The sequence below is a fragment of the Macaca mulatta genome, chromosome 2 (assembly GCF_049350105.2).
Source record: "Macaca mulatta isolate MMU2019108-1 chromosome 2, T2T-MMU8v2.0, whole genome shotgun sequence".
In the NCBI taxonomy this organism is placed as follows: domain Eukaryota; kingdom Metazoa; phylum Chordata; class Mammalia; order Primates; family Cercopithecidae; genus Macaca; species Macaca mulatta.
Window position 1 is genome coordinate 24,591,052 of NC_133407.1, and position 25,423 is coordinate 24,616,474.

At 41.1% G+C, this 25,423-nt stretch overlaps 2 protein-coding genes and 1 pseudogene across 8 annotated transcripts in view; 2 read left to right on the top strand and 1 right to left on the bottom strand.

Annotated features, from left to right (window-relative positions):
* NKIRAS1 (NFKB inhibitor interacting Ras like 1) overlaps window positions 1-2,077 on the top strand; it is a 31,114-nt gene extending 29,037 nt beyond the window's left edge. For 3 of the 4 annotated variants that reach the window (XM_077990277.1, XM_077990276.1, XM_077990278.1), the window contains exon 4: window positions 845-1,385. In XM_077990277.1, the coding sequence (XP_077846403.1) occupies window positions 845-1,083 (239 nt within the window). In that variant the 3' untranslated portion in view covers window positions 1,084-1,385. 4 annotated transcript variants of the gene reach the window in all.
* Window positions 2,078-2,828: 751 nt separating this feature from the next.
* The window catches only part of UBE2E1 (ubiquitin conjugating enzyme E2 E1), an 86,009-nt gene continuing 63,414 nt past the window's right edge, over window positions 2,829-25,423 (bottom strand). For 2 of the 3 annotated variants that reach the window (XM_028843645.2, XM_015132279.3), the window contains 3 exons: window positions 6,837-6,969; window positions 4,903-5,050; window positions 2,829-3,622 (listed from right to left, as the gene is read on the bottom strand). In XM_028843645.2, coding sequence (XP_028699478.1) covers window positions 3,525-3,622; window positions 4,903-5,050; window positions 6,837-6,969 — 379 coding nt within the window. In that variant the 3' untranslated portion in view covers window positions 2,829-3,524. Of the gene's footprint in view, window positions 3,623-4,255; window positions 5,051-6,836; window positions 6,970-25,423 lie in introns of those variants that run through there. The other variant, XM_015132278.3, reaches the window with a different exon arrangement.
* Window positions 13,681-16,476, top strand: LOC100428298 (ADP-ribosylation factor-like protein 4A; annotated as a pseudogene). Its single transcript, XR_013413439.1, has 2 exons — window positions 13,681-13,799; window positions 13,941-16,476. The product of XR_013413439.1 is annotated as an ADP-ribosylation factor-like protein 4A (transcript).

Sequence of the window (25,423 nt, forward strand, 5' to 3'; positions counted from 1 at the left end):
CACTTTTAGTGCCTGGTGTATAGTAAGCATTCGTGTAAAATGTTCCTGTTGGTACATACTTGTTTTTTTGGCCCATACATTTAACAGATCCTTAGCAGTCTAGTATTGGGAATAATGTGAACATAACAATCCCTGTTCTCATGGATACAGAACTCCCACAGCTTCAGTTGTCTTATTTTGAAGTACTATGTTGCAAATCTGTCATACATCAAGTATAGCCAAACTGAAATGCAGACTCATTGAAACCAGTCTGTATCTTAGATGCCTATTTCCCAAGTCTATCTTCCATTCATACCTAAGCTAATTTTTTTTTTTTTTAATAGTTAGCAAACTAGAGCATCTGCCTTTTTTTTTTTTTTTTTTTTTTTTTTGAGATGGAGTTTTGCGCAGTCACCCAGGCTGGAGTGCAGTGGTGCCATCTCGGCTTACTGCAACCTCTGCCTCCCAGGTTCAAGTGATTCTCCTGCGTCAGCCTCCCAAGTAGAGGGGACTACAGGCGTATGCCACCATGCCCGGCTAATTTTCTTATTTTCAGTAGAGATGGGGTTTCACCCTGTTGGCCAGGGTGGTCTCGAACTCCTGACCTCAAGAGATCCATGAGCCTCGGCCTCCCAAAATGCTGGGAATACAGGCATGAGTCACTGCACCCAGCCGAGCATCTGCATTTTTAACAAAAACGCATTAAGGAGTAAGGTGATACCCTAATATCCAGTCACACTTGAGAATGAGTTTAATGAAGCAGGTTTGTTAAATGGAACAGTTTTCCCTATGTCTCCATTTTGCCCAGGAACTGATGTTGGCAAAGTACTAGTATGATCTTTTCAATCCGTTTTCTTTCAGGTAGCAATTGTTGTATTAGGAAACAAAATCGACCTTTCTGAGCAGAGACAAGTGGACGCTGAAGTGGCACAGCAGTGGGCAAAAAGTGAGAAAGTGAGACTGTGGGAGGTGACTGTTACAGATCGGAAAACTCTGATTGAACCATTCACTTTATTAGCCAGTAAACTTTCTCAACCCCAGAGCAAATCAAGCTTTCCTTTGCCTGGGAGGAAAAACAAAGGTAACTCTAGTTCTGAGAACTAAAAATCAGTAATTTCACAATTGTATGTTGAATAGCGACTGCCTTTAAGTGTCTGTGAACATGGAGTAATATCACTATTTAAAATAGGCTGTTTGTATCTACCTTTGGTCCTTAGGAAAATTCCCAAGGAAGTCATTTAATGCACTTTAGATGTTAAAAGTATTTGGGCTAAGGTTATTATTGCCTGTTATGAAATAATATATTCTTATTCTCATTGTTTGAAACCTGTCTTTGAAATTAGCACCTTTGTTATTTATGTTATACTTGTGAAAACAGTAAAATAAAGCTTGGACAGTTATGCAAATGCACCTATGTGTAACTTCCCCCTATCCCCAAGCTGTTTCAGAAGATACCATAAATCATTCTGTTACATTATGCAAACTTCTAAGCTCAGACATGACTTTGTTTTTAAAAAGTTCATTTATCTAACGTCTAGGATTATAGAACACTTTTTATGTCTAAATTGGACCCAAAACATTGAACAGTTTGGGGTAGTAAGCTAAATTTCATCTTGTGGAGATTTTGCTAAACAGACTAAGACCCATGATTTAGGGTCAAATTAGAATGTTTCGCATGATTTGAGGTGCCAGGTAGTGTAAAGTAGGTTCATCACACTCTAAGGCCGTTTTTTCTTCAGCCAGATCCCTGTTGGTAGACCAGATACTTGAGGGCAAACTGTTTGCTCCTCCTCTTGAAAATGATTAGGCACTTAAGGACAGTAAAGCTGTATTTTCTGGAAGGAAGACTGTATCTTCTGGAATAGTTTTCTAGAAAACTAGTCATATACAATGAAAGTATCAAAAATACTGGGCTCTAGATGGTCTTAGATGTATGAATTTGTGTTGTTTCTCTAAAGATTTTGGCAAGACTTGAGCAATGTGGCTGATTGTAACTTTATTAATTTAAAAGGAAGTAAGCAAGCTAGTGGTTTCATCTGTGAAATAACTATTTTGATTGAAATGTAAAATAAGCTATTCAGCAAAGAACATATTAAAACATCAAGTAATTTGTAACATCTTAAATGGAATACTTTTTTTCATGAGCTCAAGTGAAGAACTACTACATATAAAAGACAATACTTATAAATCAGCTATTGCTGCTACAGTAGAATTCTTCAAAATTTCTCATCATAAATTCATTTTTTGGTCAAAAAATTACCACTCAGACACTAACTCACCCCTTACCTTTTCCCCCAGTTACTGAATATTAATCTAGCTTTTCCCTCCATACATGTTACATAGATGGACAAATGCTTTCATAATGATTTTTAAATAAGTACCTTCCAGTTTGTTTCCTGCTAATGCAACTTAGTCTATATTAGTACAGACAGAGTTACCAATTCTTTTTAAATTCTGTAATGAAAGACACACAGAAACAGCACTGCTGGGTCATGCCATGTGTATACTTAGGTACTGCCAAAATGCCCCCTACGGCAGTGTACCAGTTTATCCCTGACAGAACCCATTTCCCATGTACTTGCTACTACAGCATCTGCAAGTCAGAAAACGCTTTAAAAAAAAATGCAGTAGGGTTCGTCTTTGAAGCCTAAATGGGGTAGATTATTTAACCTTGTCTAGGATACCTCAACATCTACAGCTGTGTAAAGTACAGATCCTAATATGGGTAAATAATACCTACTAAATATGCATTATTTTTAGCTTGTTTTAGAAGCAGATACCTATCGATTTCAGAAGAATCTGCAAACAGCAACCAAAAGGCAAAATAAAAGTAAATGAACACAGCAGTATTAGGCGGTTTTTAATATTGTTTATTAGCACAGTAACAAATGCAGACTTAAGTAGTCCACAACATATAACCAATCCACTGAGCAACTCCTATTCCACGCCTTACAGTTAACAGCTTAAGGTATTTCACTACAGGTTTTCACAAGTCCTGATTTAAACCTTTTTTAAACAAAGTAGATTGGCATATAAAATAAAACACATTACTCATCTCCTATATGGTGTCTTACAGCCACGTGTCCATTTTATATATATGAGATGACAGTCTCTAAAAACTCTGTTAAATATCAATGTTCCCTTCCAAGAAGGGAAAACAAATTCCAATTTTGTTTTAAACAAAAAGTATGTAGTCTTAGAGGGACTTTACATAAATGGCCATATGTGTAACCTGTACAAAATTAAGCTGTTTTAAATTTACAGACTACAAGCAACTGAACCCAAATGTCTAAATGTACATTCTTTTCTGTACTACATTTCAGCTAATATTGCAGAACTAATGACAATTTTAAAAGTTGCTATTACCAATTCTGTCTACTGTAGCAAGATACCTTAAGTTACAACAAAATCTTAGGAAATAAGACTGAATAATATCTGTTATAGAAATACCCTACTCTTTACCAACTCCCACCCTCCCTGACCCCTTCAGAATCATAAGCAGCTCTCTTCTGTGACAAATAATGTAAGAATTGTGAAAACCCAGTTTATGTAGCGTATCTCTTGGTCCACTGTCTGGCCATTCTGTCATGTTCTGCTCTGTTGGTCATATACTGAGTGGCAATACTTCCCACCAAGGGGTCGGCTGGAAGAAAAGAATGTAGATTACTTTGGAGAAAGGAAAAGAACATTTTAAACTTTAGCAAATACATTAGTGACAGCTTGGGCAGACATGTACAACCAAGTATGTGTGATCAAACCCATCTTCGAAACACCACTCCACTATGCCGGATATTTTTCCATCAAAAATTTAAAAATCGTAACATGGGAGGAAGAGGGAATGCTCAGGCTTTAGTTTACTGGTCTGTCTGTATCTTAGTTCATTCCATTTTTCTCCCAATAAACAACACCCGATTGGAGTTTCTTTACTCTTATGTGTTAGGCTGAGTTCAGTGGAGACTGGAACGGTCAAGGCTCCAGACTACAATGAACATCCAACTGTGTTGATGTGACCCTTAGCTCAGTGTCACCAGTTATGGCATTGTGAATACTGTGAAGTCTTCGGGGCTGTTGCAATGCAACACTATTTACCTTTACACTGGTTAAAGAGCCAGGTTGCCAGGCAAAACCTGGACCTCCAATTAAGTATAGTATTTCTCTGAATCTTAGGATCTTTAATAACTAAATTTATATTTGGTTTACCTAGAAAATAAAATAAATAATATATGTGTGTATAGACACACATATATATATTTATATATATATACACACATTTTTTTTTTTTTTTTTTTGAGACAGGGTCTCACTTTGCCACCCAGGCTGGAGTTCTGTGCAGCGGCATGCTCATGGCTCACTGCAGCCTTGACCTTCTGGGTTCAAACAATCCTGCCACCTCAGCCACCCTAGTAGCTGGGACTACAGAAAAATATTTTTTAAATGAAATGAAGTCCCAAAAAAGTCACAATTCAATAGTCACTAAGTATTTAACAAATACCATTTTCAAAACTGAGTGCCATCTCAGTGACCAGCTATGGGCACATGCCCACTGAACCCCACAGGCAAGGTGAGGCTTGCCAGGCAGATGACTTGGCATTTAGAAGTGTATGATTTGTTTTATAAGAACTATATGGGAAATTAAGCAACAGGAAAAAAAAATAGAGGGAAGAATAACTGAAACTGTAAAAGCCCAAGGCAAACTTCGTCTTCAGTTTAAAATACCTTGTTGCTAGAATATACTGATTAATGAAGTTGTATGTCTCAACTAGTAGACTGAACTTCTCGATTAAAACTTTCTTTGAAAAGCAGATTAGTTTTTATATTCATAAAGTTTTGCAGAAAAATTAGTTTTGTCCTTTGAAAGCTTTTGGAAACAAGTACTTTTCAGGTGAGGAAGAATAAAACAAGGTAAAGAATTATTAACCTTACCAGGATTACAGTCTGTAAGAAGTGAGCAGATAGAAAGGAGGACTTTAGAAATGGTTAGTGCTGGACTCCAATTATCTTTCAATATGTCCAAGCAAATAACACCTTGACTGTTAATATTACAATGATAGATTCTTGTCCGAAATGTAACCTAAGGAAAACAAGGAAGTGTCAAACAATAGTTAAAAAGCAAACAAACTTTTTACTAAATACTCAACTGAATGACCCTAATTAGAAAGAAAGAAAAAAAAACTCCCAGATAGGTAGTTTTTAAAAAGGTGAATAAAAGCAGTTTTAATTAAAGCTGTCAAGAAGATAGACTTGTTTAATAAATTTGATTAGAAAGTGTTCACTGACCATCTCAGGGACTGTGTCAATTTCATTTAAAATGTTATGTCCCCTGATGGTAAGTTCAGTACTTCCTAATTTTATCTTTAGCAATTTTAAATCTTTTAAATATTAACATTTCCAAGTCTGAATAGGTAATTGTTTGCTGACCTCTTGTGCTAGCTGGTAGTACTACACTGCCTCAAAGTAAGCTTTAAAATACTTAAAAGCTTTAAAATATTTAAAATCGTAAGTCTCTCTTAAAAACTGAAGTGCAACATAATAGGTACCTAAAGATAATTAAACAACATACTTAGCAAACAATGACTACACCCAAAAAGCTGAACAAAATTTGAAGTCTACTTCTGCTTTTTTCTGACCTTTACATCAGGTCCCACAGACATCCTGTCTACCTAAATCACAGAATTTACTATCTATGTAATCGACTGTCCATGGATGCAGAGCCAGTAATGGGCAAGGACCACAGCAGAACACAAGCCACATGAGCAGGTGTTATTTGGGTCTCTTAATTTTTATTTGTGAAATATACCAAAACACAAAGTAAAAATTACCTGTAATTTTACCAGTTTTTTAAAAAAGTGACTTTCAATTACTTTTTTTTTTTTTTTTTTTTTGAGACAGAGTCTCGCTCTGTCGCCCAGGCTGGAGTGTAGTGGCCAGATCTCAGCTCACTGCAATCTCCGCCTCCCGGGTTCACACCATTCTCCTGCCTCAGACTCCCGAGTAGCTGGGACTACAGGCGCCCGCCACCTCGCCCGGCTAGTTTTTTGTATTTTTTTAGTAGAGACGGGGTTTCACCGTGTTAGCCAGGATGGTCTCGATCTCCTGACCTTGTGATCCACCCGTCTCGGCCTCCCAAAGTGCTGGGATTACAGGCTTGAGCCACCGCGCCCGGCCTCAATTACTTCTTGTTGCTGCAACTGTACTTTTATCTGGCAGTCTACCTAATCCCCAAAGACTGCGTTTTATTTCTGACTGAATGAGAATCACAGATTGAGTACAAGAGATGGGTGACTTGGGCAATCCCCACCTCTCCTAGAAAGAAAACTGAGGCCTGGAGGTAAGGAATTGAGCAAGACCAAAACATGACAGGGAGCAGAACAGAATCCAAAACTTTGGTAAGAGATTCTGATTCTCTAGTTGTTTGACCCCCTGACCTGTCCTGCCTCCTTTTTTTGGGGTCTCGCTTTGTTGCCCAGACTGGACTCAAACTCTTGAGCTCAAACAGTCCTCGCAAGTAGCCGGACTACAGGTGCACACCACTGCACCTGGCTTGACACCATTTTTAACTGTTTAAAACCCTTCTCTATGGGCTGGAAAACGGGGGATTAATTCTAGGTTTATGACAATATTACTATAAATAGCGCAATTTTAAGCACCATCAAAACAAAGCACTTACACCTAGAATGGTCTCTGCCAGATAAGGCAAAATCAACCTAAAGAAGTGTTTTGTATATGTTAAAATACTCAGATCTATTAGGACATAAGATAAATCTAGGTTTTGTGATTAAAAATTAAATTTAGAAAAACCTCAACAGTTGCTCTCTTGTGGGAATTAGTAAATTTGAGCATACAGGGAGATTTCTTACCTTTGGAGGCTTGAAGGGATATTCTGGTGTAAAAGTGATATCAAGAAAGAATACACCACCCTCATACACGGATCCTGGAGGCCCTAGAATGGTTGATCTCCATTCATAGATGTTATCACCTTTGGGACCAGCACTGCGAATAATACATCAAAAAATAAGCAGATGGTGGCACTATCCCAATTTTTACAGTGTACTAAAAAGGATGGAAAGATTACCTCTCTCCTCTCTTGTTTACTGTGTGGATTCTCTTTACAAAACAAGTACAGAAATGGATGCAGAACTGCCACAAACCCATAGCCATTGGTCAAGTAAGTAAAGTGGATGATAAAAGAATGTTAAAACCATTCTAAGCCTACCTAGCTACGAAGAAGCAGGAAACTTGCCTCAATTCTCAAACCTCTCCTTGACACGTAGGAAAGTGTAAACAATATTTAAATGAGAAACACATCTCAGCACCGAGAAGCTAAATTAGTGACAAATGACAGCAGTTTCTGCTCAGAGCTACATCATGTATGACCATCTTAAGCACAGAAGTTTCATTTTCTGACCCACTAACTGGTTCTTCCTTGCTCTTGTATCTCTATAATCTCACCTTAAAAAGAATCTAATAGATGGCCATACTTTTTACATTATAAACAATGTTAGGTGGGAGAGGGAGAAGAATGGTAAGTATCCAGTTACAGGTTATTCAATTTTCATTTCAATATGTATTCCGTAATTGGGTTCTCTAAATTTAATACTTAAAGACATTCCTCCAACCCCGTTAGCTGTTACTATAAATCACTGTTACATGGGTACACCATAATTTGGCCACCATTCTAAAGCATTGTGTTGGCTTCTGGAGTGCCACTGCGCCCAGCAAAACTACTCTTTTAACTAAATATACGATGTGAATTGGATTTATTCACTCATTTACTGAATGCCCATGTACTAGGCAGAGGGTTAAATGTCAGGAGTTTTGATACTGAACAAGACCAACTCCTTCAAGATGCCCTCTGCTAACTGGTTACAAAGTCTGATGCCTCCATTTAAGAGAAAGAAGAGATGAAGAGGGAGGGAATAAAAAGCCTACCCATGGGCCTGTACTTGCCCCAAACCCATCCCGTTTTTCTCTTGGTCTGAAATTTGGTGTGAGAGATGCAACAGGTTAGGGGAATGAGCTATTACAAAGGAAAAGCAGAGGAGAATACAAGCTGAGGAAGAAAACATGACATGGCAAAAAAGGTGGGAGAAAGTATGGGCAACCGAATAGCGGGTAATGGGAAGAACAGGGCCCAGACTGGCCAAGAGGCAGAAAGAGCTCGGACACTGTCTACCTCACAGGAATGTTTTCAGAATTAAGTGAGAGAAAGAAGGAAACTATAGAGCAACACACACCCACGAGTATTCTCTCATTAAACAGCAGTGAGATCACCATTATTAATCCTTTAATATCTCTTTGTGATATTATTATTTACCAAAAACTATTAAAAACTTGCTTTACTTTTTATTTTTGAAATGGTCTTGATCCACTACCCAGCCTGGAATGCAGTGAGTGGCACGATCTCGGGTCACTGTAGCCTTGACTTCTAGGCTCCAGTGATCCTCCCACCTTAGCCACCTGAGTAGCTGGGACTACAGGCATACAGCACCACACCTGGCTAATGTTTTCTGTTTCATTTGTATAGACTGAGGTCTCACTATGTTGCCCAGGCTGGTCTTGAACTCCTAGGCTCAAGCAATCCTCCTACCTCAGCCTCCCAGAGTGCTGGGATTGTAAGTGTAAGCCACCAAAAAATTTGTTTTAGATTAGATACAGAGAGAGATTTTCTTTCTTTTTTTTTTTTTTTTAAAGGCGGAGTTTTGCTCTTGTTGCCCAGGCTAGAGTGCAATGGCACGATCTCGGCTCACTGCAACCTCCGCCTCCCGGGTTCAAGCGAGTCTCCTGCCTCAGCCTCCTGAGTAACTGGGATTACAGGCATGCGCCATTATGCCTGGCTAATTTTGTGTTTTGGTAGACACAGGGTTTCACCATGTTTGTCAGGCTGGTCTTGAACTCCCTATCTCAGGTGATCCACCGGCCTCGGCCTCCCAAAGTACTGGGATTACAGGCATGAGCCACTGCACCCGGCCAGAGAATTTTTAACATTGTCTACACCATGAAGTCATACTCTGTGTTTAAAAAAGATGACTTCATACTTTTACATGATATCTGATGGCAATTTTCCCAAGGTGGAATGTAGGGAGAGCTCGTAATCAGCGCTCTCCCTCTAGAAACAGGCAGTAACTTCTCCAGTGAAATGATACTACTGTTACTGCTTCATTTCCTGAGGTTAGAACTGGTTCTTGGTCATCATACGTTTGCCTATCTGCCTACATGTTTGCATCCCCTCAAAACGTTTATGTTGAAATCCTAACCCTCAATGTGATGGTATTAGGAGGTGGAGTCTTTGAAGGTATTGGGTTGGGGGTAGAAATCCTCATGAAAAGGATTAGTGTCCTTAAAGAGAACCTCAAAAGCTCTTTTCTCTACCATATGAGGATACAGCAAGAAGACAGTTGTCTGGAAACCAAGAAATGCATCCTCACCAGACCTGAAGCTGCCAGTACCTTGATCTCATATTTCTAGCCTCCAGAACTGTGAGCCATAAACTTCTGTTGTTTATAAGCCATCCAATTTATGGTACTTTGTTACAGCAAACTGAAGGAAGAAATTCTAGAGGCGCTGGCTGATACAGCTATGACACCTGGAGTGCAGTTAATGAAAAGTGGACTATGTATGGAAATAACACTAATATAGGGGTTGCAAATAAAGAGGAATGCTTTTTTATCTAGTTTATGGTAAACACTTAAAGGCAAAAGGCTACTCTAAAATCTTTTTACAGATGAGGAACCAAGGCCAAGAGTTCACTCAGAGAAGCCAGGCTCTCTAAAATCCAGTACTGACAATATTCCAAGCTGCCTCCTAAAAAGACACTAGAGCTCAGGAGTCACACCGTTCATGTTCAAGTTGGTAGTGCTAAGAAACTAACCTAGAAAAAACGAACGTGAGGGCAGTCTAACCCTAGAGGTGACATGCTGGCATAGGCCCAATGCTGCTGGTCCTTCAGTGCACAAAAAAGATAAAGGTTTACCAGTATGTCACCACATGCAGACATATGGGTCGTACAAAAACTTGGTGGTTCCCAAATTTCACTGTGCATCAAAATAACCGATGGAACTTTCAAGGTTTCTAGACCCCACCCCAGGCCCAGTGAGTCTAGAATATCTAGAGGGGGACCGAAGAATCTATATATTTCAGTGCCCCACCCACAACCACGGCCTTGAAGCAGGGAGTCTGCATTTGGGAGCCGCTGCTACAGGTTACGAGTGGACAACCAGTCAGGAGCATAAGCTGTAACATTTCACAGTCTGTCACCTGTGATGGCTTATCACCTGTGATATGACCAGAAATCCAATTAAGATTGTTATGTCTCTCTAATCTGCTTGCAGTTTAGGTGTTAATTTTTTTCTGAAAGTTCAGAAAAAAGTAGAGAAAACAGAAAAGTTAAGGAGTCAAGTACACAACAATTACATAACGACAAAAAACGTATTACACTTGTGTTAAACTTCAAAACTGGAGAATAAAGGTGCAATATGAAAAATAATTAAATGCTAAGTGAAATAATATCAAATGTAGTTGACCCTGAAGAAAACTCAATAGTGAGGGATCCCTAACCTGTGGGCCCTCAGGAATTACTGTGAATGGTCTGAGAATCCACTGGAAAAGACCAAGCATTGTTACTGAATATCAAACTTTTTTTTTTTTTTGAGATGGAGTCTGGCTGTGTCACCCAGGTTGGAGTATAGTGGTGTGATCTTGGCTCACTGCAACCTCCGCCTCGCGGGTTCAAGCGATTCTCCTGCCTCAGTCTCCCAAGCTGGGACTACAGGCGTGTGCCACCATGCCCAGTTAATTTCTGTAATTTTAGTAGAGCTGGAGTTTCACCATATTGGCTAGACTGGTCTCAAACTCCTGACCTTGTGATCCCACCCGCCTCAGCCTCCCACAAGTGCTGGGATTACAGGTGTGAGCCACCATGCTCGGCCCTGAATATCAAGCTTTAGATAGTCACTTAAAGCTGCTATTGGATGAATTCAGGTAGCTTTTTGTCATGTGTACTTTATCAGAGAATAAAACAGAAAAATTCTGATATGAAGGCCTACAATTTTATTTTTTTACTAAGTTCTCATTGGGAAAGTTAGGATCTGCTGGCCTACAAAGTGGGCAGGCAGTCCCATCCCCAGGGGTAGAGGACAATGTTAACAACTCTCAGAAGGCCAGTGTCAGGAGAACAGGGAATAAGAGAAGCTTTACTTGAGGCTGTTCAAGCATCCCACCTATTTCTCAATAAAATGACTGAGCAGGTTTGCCCTCAGGTCACCTAAGTACACCCTTTACTAATCTCCTGTCTCCTCCAGAAGATGCTTTTGGTTCCACAACAAGAAATACAAGTTTAATTTAATTTAATTTAATTTTATTTTATTTTTTTGACACGGAGTCCAGGCTGGAGTGCAGTGGCGCGATCTCGGCTCACTGCAAGCTCCGCCTCCCGGGTTCACACCATTCTCCTGCCTCAGCCTCCGGAGTAGCTGGGACTACAGGCGCCGCCACCTCGCCCGGCTAATTTTCTTGTATTTTTAGTAGAGACGGGGTTTCACCGTGTTAGCCAGGATGGTCTCGATCTCCTGACCTCATGATCTGCCCGTCTCGGCCTCCCAAAGTGCTGGGATTACAGGCTTGAGCCACCGTGCCCGGCCACAAGTTTAATTTTAAACACTGGTTCAAGTGTACCTTAGAATGGTATGTAATTTAAATTATTAATCCAAATGATTAGAGAGTAGGGAAAATCCTGAATTGGGAAAAGAGGGGTTGAAATTAAGGTATTAAAGATAGATAGGAGCGGAAAAGTACATTTCCTAATTTTGCATGAAGTCTACCCGTCTGTCTTCACCTGGGCACTTATTTTAATTGAGATTCTCGAAACTGGGTCATCTCAGTTTTGTGTAATAAGATTTTTTAAAACCAGCCAACCAAACTATCAGTGGGGTTATAGAAATAACTATAAGACTTTGCCTCCTTTAAAAAACCCACTTATCCCTGTTTGAAGACATTGAAATTTAACTGTGATCAGAACCTTTGCATGAGAGGATGTAACTGAGAAAGTGAAGAGACTATGCCTATACTTTTCACATGTTCCTACACAGAGGTTTAAAGTTTATTTGTAACTAAAAACACTTTTCAAAATGTAAGTGGAATACATACAAGGCAAAAAGAAAAAAGATAACATAGTTTTTTCTTGTAACCAAAATAAATATTACTCTGATACGGATTTTAAGAAAAAGGAGTCATTTCTACTTTAACACCATATTTTCTTCTTTCTATAAAGGCCTCTGACTTCATACAGGTATGTAAACATTAGGAGCAGGGATGGCCACGAGCCACAACACTTCCGTCATACAGGAAGCTGTGTCTGTTAACTGATAGGAAACTCTCCATTGAATAAACACAATTAACAAGGACTCACTTCTGACAGCTTTTCCTACAATCCTGGAGACATTTTCTCTCTAATGACCACTGGACAGCGTGGCTATGTATCTTATGCCTCAATATTATATTGATAAGTACACAAAGTAAAAAACTATCAACTGGTAGTAACTTTTGCTTTACACATATACAGTCTTAAACAGTATTTGCACAGTATAAAATGTACTACAAATCACTGGAGGTATTAACCAACTGTCAAAGCCTGTCATTAGCACAGTCTTATTAGAATCTGTTGTGTTCCCTGGATTGACTTAAAACCTTCCAGGATAACTCCATGAAGTAACATTCATGTTTCCTTTTTGTTTTAAAATCATGTTTTTGTGAGTCTTTCCCCATTCCCATTCTCAGTACAGACTTACTACAGATTACTCTGCTGTTCTTCCATTTCAATGGTCAGAAACCAAATCTGCATTTCAATTTTCAAATGACATTACTGATTTCTTTTAAAGAATAACCTGAAGCAAAGTGAAATTTAGAATATTTTTTGAGTCACAGTCTCACTGTGTCACCCAGGCTGGAGCACTGTGTGTGATCTAGGCTCACAGTAGCCTTGACTTCCTGGGCTCAAGTGATCCTCCCACCTCAGCCTCCCTGGTAGCTGGGACTAAAGGCACATGCCACCATGCCCAGCTAATTTTTTAAAAAATTTATTATTATTTTTAAGATGGAGTTTCACTCGTGTCACCCAGGCTGGAGTGCAGTGGTGCCATCTTGGCTCACTGCAACCTCTGCCTCCCAGGTTCAAGCAATTCTCCTGCCTCAGCCTCCTGAGTAGCTGGGATTACAAGCATCCGCCACCACACCAGGCTAATTTTTGTATTTTTAGTAGAGATGGGGTTTCACCATGTTGGCCAGGCTGGTCTCGAAATCCTGACTTCAGGTGATCTGCCCACCTCAGCGTCCCAAAGTGCTGGGATTACAGGTGTGAGCCACCGCACCCAGCCTAATTTTTAAATTTTTTGTAGAGACAGGCTCTCACCAGGTTGCACAGGCTGTTCTCAAATTCTTGGGCTCAAGTGATCCTCCCACCTGGGCCTCCCAAAGTGCTGAGATTCACAGGTGTGAGCCACAGTGCCTGGCCAGAATCCATTTTTTAAAGGTATCTTTCTATCAAATGAATTTTGACATTTTTTATTGGGAGAGAGGACCCTTGCCTACAAACACATAAACCATAATTCGGATATTATTCTAGGCATAATTTCAGAAGACTTAGTTATCTGCAGTCATACCCTAGAAACAAGTGAGAGGATGAGAGGCTGGGAAGACGGGAAGATAAGCATGCTAGAAACAGAATTGCGGGCTGCTGGGCGAGCACTGTTAGAGCAGCCAGGCACACAGCGCCCACCTGGTGCCCTGTCCTCCGCCGCTGCCCAGGCCTCCCTGGTGCCCACAGACAGGTATCAGCGCACCTCCCCAGATGCTAGGAGAGACGCTGAGTGAAGAGAAGGGAAGGATGATTAGTCTTATAGCTGGATCACCTATGAAGAGAAGTTCTAAAGCAAGAAGAAAGCATTTCAATTTGGGACACTTACTTGCAGTGGGAAATTGGGAAAAGGACTATCAGACCAGACTTCTATCCTGTCCAGTCGGCCTTCATTTCAGTCCTTCCACACTGTTATTCTGGGTTGGTACTGTGCTAGAAAGACAACTGTCTCATACAGGCGGCAGCTGATGAATTTGTAAATACTGTACCTACCAAAAGATTTCACACTGAGAAAATTAAGGTAACCTTGGGAAATTCTAAAACAGTCCCTTTTCACTTCTGGGATGTAGGTGTTCAGGAGAAACTAAGGCCACTGTGGGAGTTATATGCCAGATGCACAGATGGCACTGTATTTGTTGTGGACTCTGCAGATGTGGAAGGATGGAAGAAACTAAAACTTCATAAAATCACTAAGATGTAGAAAATCAAGCAGTCCCTGTACTTACAGTTGCTAACACCAAGACTTCAGGAACTCATTCTCTCAGGAATTGATTCATTGTTGGCAAGGAGTGAACTGAGCTCATCAAGTCCTTGGCATTTGCAGCCTACCTGTGCAATCATAGGAGATGGACTAAAGCAGCAGTCCACAACTTTTCTGGCACCAGGGGCTGCTTTTGTGGAAGACAATTTTTCCACAGATGGGGGGTGGGGGCTGGGACGGTTTGGGATGATTCAAGTGCATTGCATTTATTGTGCACTCTATTTCTGTTGCTATTACATTGTGATATAGAATGAAATAATTATACAACTCACCACAACATAATGTAGAATCAGTGGGGAGCCCCTGAGCTTGTTTTCCTGCAACTAGACAGTCCCATGTGGGGGTGATGGGAGACAGTGACAGATCATCAGGCATTAGATTCTCATAAGGAGCACGCAGCCTAGATCCCTCACATGAGCAGTTCACAATAGGGTTTGTGCTCCTATGAGAATCTAATGCCGCTGCTGATCCGATCTGACAGGAGGCGGAGCTCAGGCTGTAATGTAAGCAATGGGCAGTGGCTGTAAATACAGAGGGAGCTTTGATCAGCTGGCTGGCCTGCCCACCCACTGCTCATCTGTTATGCGCATGGTTCCTAATGGGCCAGGGACCAGTACGGTATCTGTGGCCCAGACGCTGGGGAACCCTGGACTAAAGGAAGGACTTGAGACAACTACATAATAATAATTAAAAGAAGAAAAATGTTGTGGCAACAGTAAAGAAATGGTGACTATCGCTACCTTTTAATCTGTGGGGGGTAGATTTTCTTTGGTCTGATTTTGACAAATGCAGAGTGTCTACAGCCTGGTTTGCCTGTCTGCCCTCCTGGGTGCTACTGAAGCCTTGTTTTGTTGAATAATCAGATGCCCAACTCTGTTGCCTTGTGGAAGATGAGTAAATGCAGTGCTTCTTAAAGTGGTCTCTTCTCCCTATCCCACAAATCTTTTGGTACTAGCATTTGGAGAAGCCAAGCAAGGACAGGAAATTGACCAGAACACAGTTGTGACATTTGACCTGAAGTTGGTGAGATAAAACTTTAAAGAGTAGGGGGGAAAAAAGAGACATGCGGACAGCAGCAGGAAGTAAGAATGAAGAAAGGGGCAGGGGCAGGGTAGCAACAGCGCCAGCATATTTCAAAAAAGGGCAGAGGCTTGGGATCAACTGAATTAGAAACTCAGTTCTACCTATTTAAAAATCTCAAGTAATTCCTGATATTATCTCATAGTACAATGACTAATGTTTCGTAAAAATAAAGAACTGGCACTTGGAGTAAGCTTTATCATCCTCCTCAGAAAGCCAGACGTGGCACAGACTGCTTATTAGCTACTGCACGCCTATTCTCCTTTTGTCTGTGGAAGCTTCATGATAAGCTTCTATGTCACTTATATAAAGTACATCATTCATATCACAAACCCCTCCAAACACCCATATTTCAACAGTAGCCTTAGAGCAGTGGTTCTTGACTGGAAGTGATTTTGCCTCCTACCCTACCCCCTGACATTTGGCAATGCTTGCAGTCATTCTGAATGTCACAAATGGGAGGGAGGGTGCTAATGGCATCTGGTGGGTAGAGACTAGGGATGCTGCTAAACATCCTACAATGCACCAGACAGCCCCCACAAAGAATGATCTCAGCCTAAAATGTCAATAGTGCCAAGGTTGAGAAACCCTGCCTTAGAGAAAATTTGTTCAAGGTTAAGCTAGTAAAGGGAAGAGATCAATCTGAATCCCAGTTGTTAGACTCCAATACCCAGACTTATTTTATTTTTCCTGTGCCTGGTACGCCAAAAAAAGATCAATATATATGGTTGTTATTATTACTAAAAGTTAGATTTGCATATACCCTGAATGTTCTATAGACTGATACTCAGAGTGCTGCCTCTGGACAAGCAACATCGGCATCCGATATGCCCTGGGAGTTTGTTAGAAATGTAGACATCAGACTCTACCTCAGACCCAATCGATGTGCATGTGCACACATGATTCTTATGCACATTAAAGTTTGAGAAGCCAGATATAGAGGATTATTAAGAGCAACGAATACCAACTGTTTCTTTTTTTTTTTTTCAGCTGTTGCCCAAGCTGGAGTGCAGTGGCTCAATCACAGCTGGCTCAAGTAATCCTTCCATCTCAGCCTCCTGAGTTGCTGGGACTACAGGCGTGCATCACCACACCTGGCTAATTTTTAAATTTTTTGTAGAGACAGGGTCTTGCTAGGTTACCCACACTGGTCTTGCACTCCTGGGCTCAAGCAATGCTTCTGCTTGGCCTCTGAAAGCACTGACATTACAGTAGTGAGCCACAGTTCTGATTTTCTAGATTTAAACGACCACTGATATTATTTAGCTCCCTCCTCCCTTGTCTACAACTCTTTGCAGTAACAAATATGCATCAACCCTGGTAATGCCTAGCTCTATTAAGACAAAAAACAAAACCAAAAACCCAAAACTGAATTTACAAAATGCTTATATGAAAAAACATCCAATTACGTCTATATTCCCTATGACAAACACACTACTAAAAATCCATTCCCAATTTAATCTTCTATTGCTAAGAAATTCATACAGAAGAAGATAAGCTATGAAGGTAGCAATCTACCAGAGATACCGGGTAAAAGCTGCCTTCTCCATGAGATCTACTTGGTACAATCTTACCCTCAGCATCCCTTCATAAAACTAACCATTTGTAACCTAGAAGTGAGTGGCAGAAGGAACTTGAAAAATGAGAAAACCTTACTAAGGGTAACAGGGTAGTGACACGATTTTGTAAGTGCTATTAAAAAGCAGGACAACCACTGCCATAGTCCCAACAACAAAGTTAGAAGGCCTCCTCACATAAGGTGAAGGGAAGAGGAAAGGAAGAGGCTCTGGTACTGTGAGGAGTGTACCATTCAGGTAACTAGCCCTTAGAAAGAACTTGCAGACCTAGAGCCAACCTAAAGGGCTCCCCAGAAAAAAACTAGTACCCACACACAAGAATACACAAATTTGGCTGGGCACAGTGGCTCACGCCTGTAATCCCAGCACTTTGGGAGGCCAAGGCGGGCAGATCACGAGGTCAAGAGATCGAGACCATCCTGGCCAACATAGTGAAACCCCATCTCTACTAAAAATACAAAAATTAGCCGGGCGTGGTGGCGGGCACCTGTAATCCCAGCTACTCGGAAGGCTGAGGCAGGAGAATCGCTCGAACCCAGGAGGCGGAGGTTGCAGTGAGATGAGATCATACCACTGCACTCCGGCCTGGGCGACAGAGTGAGACTCCATCTCAAAAAAAAAAAAATTTAAAAAAAAAAGAATTCACATTAGTGGTATCCACTATATCTAGGAAGTTATACTGGGGCACGGTGGGGCTAAATAGGGGGTGTATCTTCCTAACTATGAGAAGGAGACTATCCCAGGCACTTAAGATCTGAAACAGTGTGGCCATTTAATGGCCTAGTTCTAACAAAGCCCTCCAAAAATCTTATGACACCAACACTGAGGAAAAGGTGCCTACTGTCTTCCTCCAGCATAAAGTAGGTAAACTTTCAAAGGAAGTTTTGACGTAACTTTTTGTGGCGCACAAGGATGATTTGTGGCCTATGGAAGCTATAGAGTTCATTTTTAAAATCTGTTCCAAACCAGGAAGAGAACAGATTTGTCTGGGTATTTACACAGAATGCTACAGTCATTTGGATACAATCTTTTGTACATCAGAATTTAAGTCTCTAGAGAGTAGTAATTTCCTACACACTACAGGGCTTGGCACACTGACAGTTACCAATATTTAATTAGATGATCAAATATGTACTACTGTTTGGGATCACACAACAGTGTTTCCAAATGAGGTAAAATAAGTAAAACATCACAAAAGCTCAATCTTGCCCAGTCAGTCATTCAGTCATAGGTTTTACTGTACATGTTGCTGCTCTAGTGACAGTCTAGCACATCTGGAAATTTACATTCCAATATTGAAAAAAAATTAGATGCACATAGAGTAAGGACACTAGTTTTAAAAGAAAACTACTTCCAAGTAACCTGTAAGTAAAGGGTTAAGATACTCCGGTAGGGATGACAAAAGAAGAGCAGACCTAAAAAAATGTGGACATTGGGGGGTCAGTCTTAACTAGGGATGGGCTGGATGAGGAGTTATTAGTACAGTGAGCTAAGGAACTGCACTTTCCCTTCTGGCCTGTCAGGATAGTAGTGGGGGTAGGTAGCAAGCAAGTAAAATGACAAAACTAGTTCAATGCCAAGCACCTGAAAGAAGCAGGGGCTGGGGGTACAGCAGTGATTATAATTAAAGTAAGATCAGTATCCCTTGTGTCATGAAAGACATTTTCCTCTGTAAGATTAAACATGTAGGTAAGTCAGGATAAAGGTGGATCCGACAATAGGTCTTTTCTGCAGGAATTACACAAACCTGACTTGGAACAATGCTCATCTGCCCTTTCCCCCAAGAAGTTAGAAAAAATGAGTCAGGACAGAATCCAGGGCGGTGTGGTGACTACTCCTCTACTCCCACTAAAGAATCCAGAGCTTGGTATCTGGTATCTGCCTGATGGTCGAGTCCAGATTCTTCAGTTGCAATGCTTATGCTACCATATAGAAAACTGCCATTTAAATGAGTCAATACCAACGGGTTGTTACTCCTGGTTCTTTGGTTCACAGGGCACGACCGACTCTTCTATTGGGATGATTAACTATGTTGTGGGTAAGTGAGAGTCAGCTGGGGGAAAAGCAGAGCATCTTGTTCAGACTTTTTGAGGGGAGAACGTATTGTTAACTAAACCTCTACCCTCCACACATTTAGTGCTGATCCCCAAAAGCAACAGTGTCACAAAGAAAGTTTTTTTTAAAAGGATACCAAGATTCTCTTAGAGGAGCTTATCAGGTTTTACTCAATTCTAAGAAAAGATTCTGGCACACATCTTGGATAATGAAATTAATTTTAGCTAAAGGTTTCCCATTCCACTCACACTCAGCTCCTCTGCAGCTTCCACACTGCAACTGCTGCCAATATCAAACTCCAGGTAGGGCAGTCAGGGGGCTGCCAGGTCAGTGGGAAGCATGGGAAGTGACACAGGTATAACGTTCAAGAAACAGACTTCAATAACTTGCTACAAAGCAGAGTTGTGTGAACTGTCTTGCACAGTGATTTTCTGGTCACTGTGTGATGTGAATCTATGATTATTTTATTGTTTGGCAAAGTCTTCATCTGGTAATAATCATTTTCAGTTTTTTATTGCCCACTTTTGCTTTCAAAAGTGTTCTAACTTGCATATTATATGGTTACCCTATTTAGGAAGGAATCAGAACACCTCCCTGCACTGGTCAATCAGCCTGAAACTCTCCTGCCTCTTTTTTTTTTTTGAGACAGAGTCTCGCTCTGTTGCCCAGGCTGGAGTGCAGTGGCGCCATGTCAGCTCACTGCAAACCTCCGCCTCCCAGGTTCAAGTGATTCTCCTGCCTCAGCCTCCCGAGAAGCTGGGATTACAGGCGCACGCCACCATGCCTGGCTAATTTTTGTATTTTTAGTAGAGATGGGGTGTCACCATGTTGGTCAGGCTGGTCTCGAACTCCTGACCTCATGATCTGCCCACCTCAGCCCTCCCCAAAGTGTTGGGATTACAGGCATGAGCCACCGCACGACTGCCTAATTCTGACAATTTTGCTGCTGCTTCAGCCTCCACCTGCACCCTCCCAGGACTATGGGTTTCTCATCCTAGGTCCAGCTCCCTGTACCTTCCCTCAGTACAGAGCTCATGTGAATTTGGAGGATAAAAATGCCTTCAGCTGAAGGTAGCATTTACACCATCAGGGAAAAATTAAGCAGTTCTCCCAAGACCCTTTCAAGGAAGCCCCATGAAGTCAAAACTATTTTCATAAATCTAAAACATGACTTACCGTTTGTACTCCCATTTTCTCACATTTGTACTGTGAGATTTTCCTGAATCTACACCAGGTGTGAGAGGGCCACAGACTGAATGCAGAAGCAGATATGAAAATCTACCTGTCTGCTAATAAGTCAGACATTAAAGTTATTTGCAAATATGTGAACTAGTACCACTCTTCTAGTTAATTTTTGTTTGTTTGTTTGTTTTTTGAGATAGAGTCTCGCTCTGTTGCCCAGGCTGGAGTGCAGTGGTGTGATCTCGGTTCACTGCAACCTCCGCCTCCTGGGTTCAAGTGATTCTCCTGCCTCAGCCTCCTGAGTAGCTGGGACTATAGGCATGCGCCACCACACCTGGCTAATTTTTGCATTTTTAGTAGAGACCGGGTGTCACCGTGTTAGCCAGGATGGTCTCGATCTCCTGACCTGGTGATCGCCTGCCTTGGCCTCCCAAAGTGGTGGGATTACAGGCATGAGCCACTGCGCCCAGACTAGGCTGTTTAATTTTGAAAAACAGTTTTCATTTAAAATGTTATTTATATTAATATTTTTTGTTATTTTAAAATCAATCATAGATGTTTTAAATAATTCTGTTTTAATTTTGAATATGGTAAAAATCCTTAACTGTTAACCATATAATCAAAAGCTGCTGGGGTCTGAAATAAATTTTAAGAGTGTAATGGGGTCCTGAAACCAAAGAGTTTGAGAACCACTGGGCAGATTATTTTTAAATTATTTTGGTGCAACTGGCTAACCATAAAAATAAGTGCTTGATTCTTACTCCCAGACATTAAAAAACAAAAGTTAAACTAATAATTTTAAATAAGAACTAAGAATTTTAAATAGTGAACAGTTTTATAGTTTTGGAAATGAGAGAAGCCACTTGAACTCCTGAGCTCACTGACAAAAACTCCAGCAGAAGCGGTCAGCGCCTCACCACCACGCCCCTTAGGGTTCTGGTATGCTATGGTCGAGTTCTAGCTCCCCCATCTATCTGCGCCGCTGTGCTTAAGGCTGCTCTGCCCATAGCAGTAGGCAGGAGGACAGGTAAATGAACTCCCTGTGGCAGTTTTAAAACACTGTCCACAAAGTGTTTGAAACTGCTCAAAGAGGTAGAGTCTAATTCCCCTCCCTCTGAATATGGGCTGGTGATATTTCAGTCTAAAGTGATGTAAGTGTGACTTCACAACTGGCTCCTTTTTTAAAAAAAAAGAGCTATGGTCCCTTCTGCCCCCCAACTCATCCTGCAGCTGTCTGTCTCCCTTTCTATGTGCCTTGGAAACTCTAAACATCACATAAGAAGCCTAGTACTGCAGAGACCATGTGGAGAGACCACATCAAGAATGAGAATTAGCCAAGAAGCCGAGGTGTTCCAGCCCTCAGCTATGTGAGCCTTCCCAGCCCAGGTGGAAGACTAGACATGTGAGGGAGAAAGCCTTCAGATGACTCCAGTCCTAGCCCCTGTAACTGCATTAGAAAGCTTCAGTAGCGGCCGGGCGCGGTGGCTCAAGCCTGTAATCCCAGCACTTTGGGAGGCCGAGGTGGACGGATCACAAGGTCAGGAGATCGAGACCATCCTGGCTAACACGGTGAAACCCCGTCTCTACTAAAAATACAAAAAACTAGCTGGGCAAGGTGGCGGGCGCCTGTAGTCCCAGCTACTCGGGAGGCTGAGGCAGGAGAATGGCATAAACCCAGGAGGCGGAGCTTGCAGTGAGCCGAGATCGTGCCACTGCACTCCAGCCTGGGCGACAGAGCAAGACTCCGTCTCAAAAAAAAAAAAAAAAAGGAAGCTTCAGTAGGAACCAGCCCCAAACTCTGTATCTATGAAAGATTATAATAATAATAAACGGTGGTTGTTGTTTAGATTATTTCGTTATGTAGCAATAAATAACTGGAACACGCCCCCCAAGAGCAGACTTCAACGAATAACTGATAATTTGGGTGGGATCATTTTCAGGCAAGTGTTCTACCCAATTTCCCAGTTTCTGCAGAGGCAATTTTCCCTGTGGGGGCTGGCTTAATAAGACATCTTTTTTTTTTTTTTTTTTTTTTTGAGACAGGGTCTCACTATATTGCCTGGGCAGGTCTCGAACTCCTGAGCTCAAGTGATCCCTGCCTGCCTCAGCCTCCCAAAGTGCTGGGATTATAGGCATGAGCCACTGAGCCCAGATGAGACATCTTTTATTGACTATCTTTTCTTCCTTAGCTTCCCTTTGTTCTTTGTACCTGGAAATAAACTACTTGTATTTGAACTCTCATCTCAACAGTCACACAGGGGTGAGGGGGCAGGCGGGAGTGTGGGAATGACCAAAACCGAGACATCACTGAAGTTAAAACACACACACACACAAAGGAAAAGACCGACAGATCTGACTACATAAAAATTGAAAATCCTTTTTTTTTTTTTTTTTTTTTTTGAGACGGAGTCTCGCTCTGTCGCCCAGGCTAGAGTGCAGTGGCCGGATCTCAGCTCACTGCAAGCTCCACCTCCCGGGTTCACGCCATTCTCCTGCCTCAGCCTCCTGAGTAGCTGGGACTACAGGCGTCCGCCACATCGCCCGGCTAGTTTTTTGTATTTTTTAGTAGAGACGGGGTTTCACCATGTTAGCCAGGATAGTCTCGATCTCCTGACCTCATGATCCACCCGTCTCGGCCTCCCAAAGTGCTGGGATTACAGGCTTGAGCCACCGCGCCCGGCCGAAAATCCTTTCAAAAAAAAAAAAAAAAGATACCATAAAGTTTATAAAAAGGTGGGGGGGCATTTTTAGGTCATGACTAAGGGTTAATATCTTAACTAATTTAAATAATAACAATGGATAAAGTACACAGGCAGTTCTCAAAAGTGGAAAATAAACATATGGCAAATAAACAGATTCACAATCTTACTTAGACTCAAAGAAATACAAGTTAAACACTCTGATACTTTTACCTATCAGAATGGCAAAAATTTCCAGTAAACACTTGGATATAGAAATTCTGCATCTTGGAACTTACCCTAAGGAAATAACTGGACATGTGCATGTGACTAGAGTATAAGGATATTTTGGAGACTCTTACTTATATATGATGAAAAAAATTTGGAATGAGCTAACTTACTGACAGGAGATAGGTTCACTGGAGTACAACCATATGATGGTATACTGTGCAGCTCTTAAATAAGATGAGGTATACATACTGAACAAGGAAAGAAATCCAGAAGGATTGAAAGAAACAAGTTCCACAACAGTATGCAAAGCAAACATTTTTGTAAGATATAAATATACCCAAACTTAACAGTGGTTGTACCTGCAGGATGAGATGCAGGCGATTTTCTCCTTCAAACAGATTCCAATTATTGAGATAAAAAACAAAAAACAAAAAAAAACCACTGTGTTTACTTCCCAGTTTCTATTCTGAAGGACAAAATAAAGGCAGAAGAGATGGAATCTAATCTGCCTATTAATATAGAAAGTAATAAGAGAAAGTAAAAGTGGCCGGGCGCGGTGACTCACAGCTGTAATCCCAGCACTTTGGGAGGCTGAGGCAGGAGGATCACAAGGTCAGGAGATTGTGTCCAGCCTGGCCAATATGGTGAAACCCCGTCTCTAATAAAAATACAAAAATTAGCCGGGTGTGGTAGCAGGCACCTGTAGTCCCAGTACTCAGGAGGCTGAGGCAGGAGAATAGCTTGAACCCGGGAGGCGGGGGTTGTAGTGAGTGAGATTGTGTCACTGCACTCCAGCCTGGGAGACAGAGGGAGACTCCATCTCAAAAAACTAAATAAATAAAAATAAAAAATAAAAGTAACTATGGTCACCCTAGGGTAAGTAGCGTTTCTGACTAGAAGGCCAATGCTTTACGGACTTGGAGAGGTGGGGGGGATACCGAGTCTGGGCTATCACTATTCTTACTCCAGCCATTGGAACCTGTGTTTCATTGAAGCCCAGTTTTCACAGTTATTTTTACAACAAAGTTGCTTAGGAACTGAGGGGAGATCTTTTGACTCATTTCTGCTTCATTCCAAACATGTTTTCAATAGTGACCCACTGATATGCCACATCTTTGGGTAAAAAATACCTAGAACACTCATTCATAGGAAATATTTATGACTGCTGCCATTCCCATCCATAGCCCAGTGAAAATCATCAGGGACTACAAGGGGTTCGGGTCTCCTGTGGCTCTGTGGTCACACTGAAGGACAGATTTTTGGCCCTATGATAAAAGCTTCCACTGACATTTTATTGGAAAATTTGGAAATACTCAGACTAACTGGACACTATCTCACTGTTGTCCCTTCTCTGCTCCCTCCTCTATTCAATTCAGGTGCTCTTTCCTACCCTCTTCCTTCTCCTATGCTCTCAGACATGGGACTGAGATACTGAGTCTCCAAGAGACTACAGTAAAACCTGCACCAGTATAAGTGAAAGGGCTCAAGTTTACTCCACCAGCAGGATGCAAATCGGCTTTCCAAATGAGACAGGGGGACCAGAGAGCCCACACAGGAGAAACTTCTACCAAAAGAGGGTGCTCTTTCTCCCTTCTTTAATGTAGAAATACCAACTGTTAGCTAAGATAACTATTTGTCAATTTATCTAAACAGTCAAAACCCATGGAAGACTTGAAATGGGTGAATTTAATTGTGTGTAAATTACATCTCAACAAAGTTGATGATAATTTATCCAAATATAAGCAAAATAAAGTTTGAACTCAATTCTCCACAATTTATTACATACAGGTTTGTTCTGACCTCCTATTTATACATCTAAAATATCACTCCAAGAACCAACACAAATCAAAGACAGAAAAGCACCCTAACACTTGCAGATAAATATATAATTTTCAAAGTTCCTTCGTAAACTTTGACTTCTTTTGATCTTTGCCCAGAATCTTTGAACAGGAAAGGTAACATTTATCCATTTTAAAGATGAGGAAAATAAAATAAATAAAATATTAAAAAGACAATAAGAAAATAATACAAAATAAATATATTAAAAAAAAAAAAGATGAGGAGAAGGATTCAGGATTAAGTGATGTGTTTGTACAAAGTCAGAAAGCCTGGAAGTCAGTCCTGGCTAATGGTGATATTTTTTTTACTACACCCATGAAGCTTAAAATAAAGTTACGTGTCTTTGGACTCAACACAAAAGTTGTTTAATCACATTTACTGGTCTGCTTTTCCTACCTTATTATTTCATTTCTCT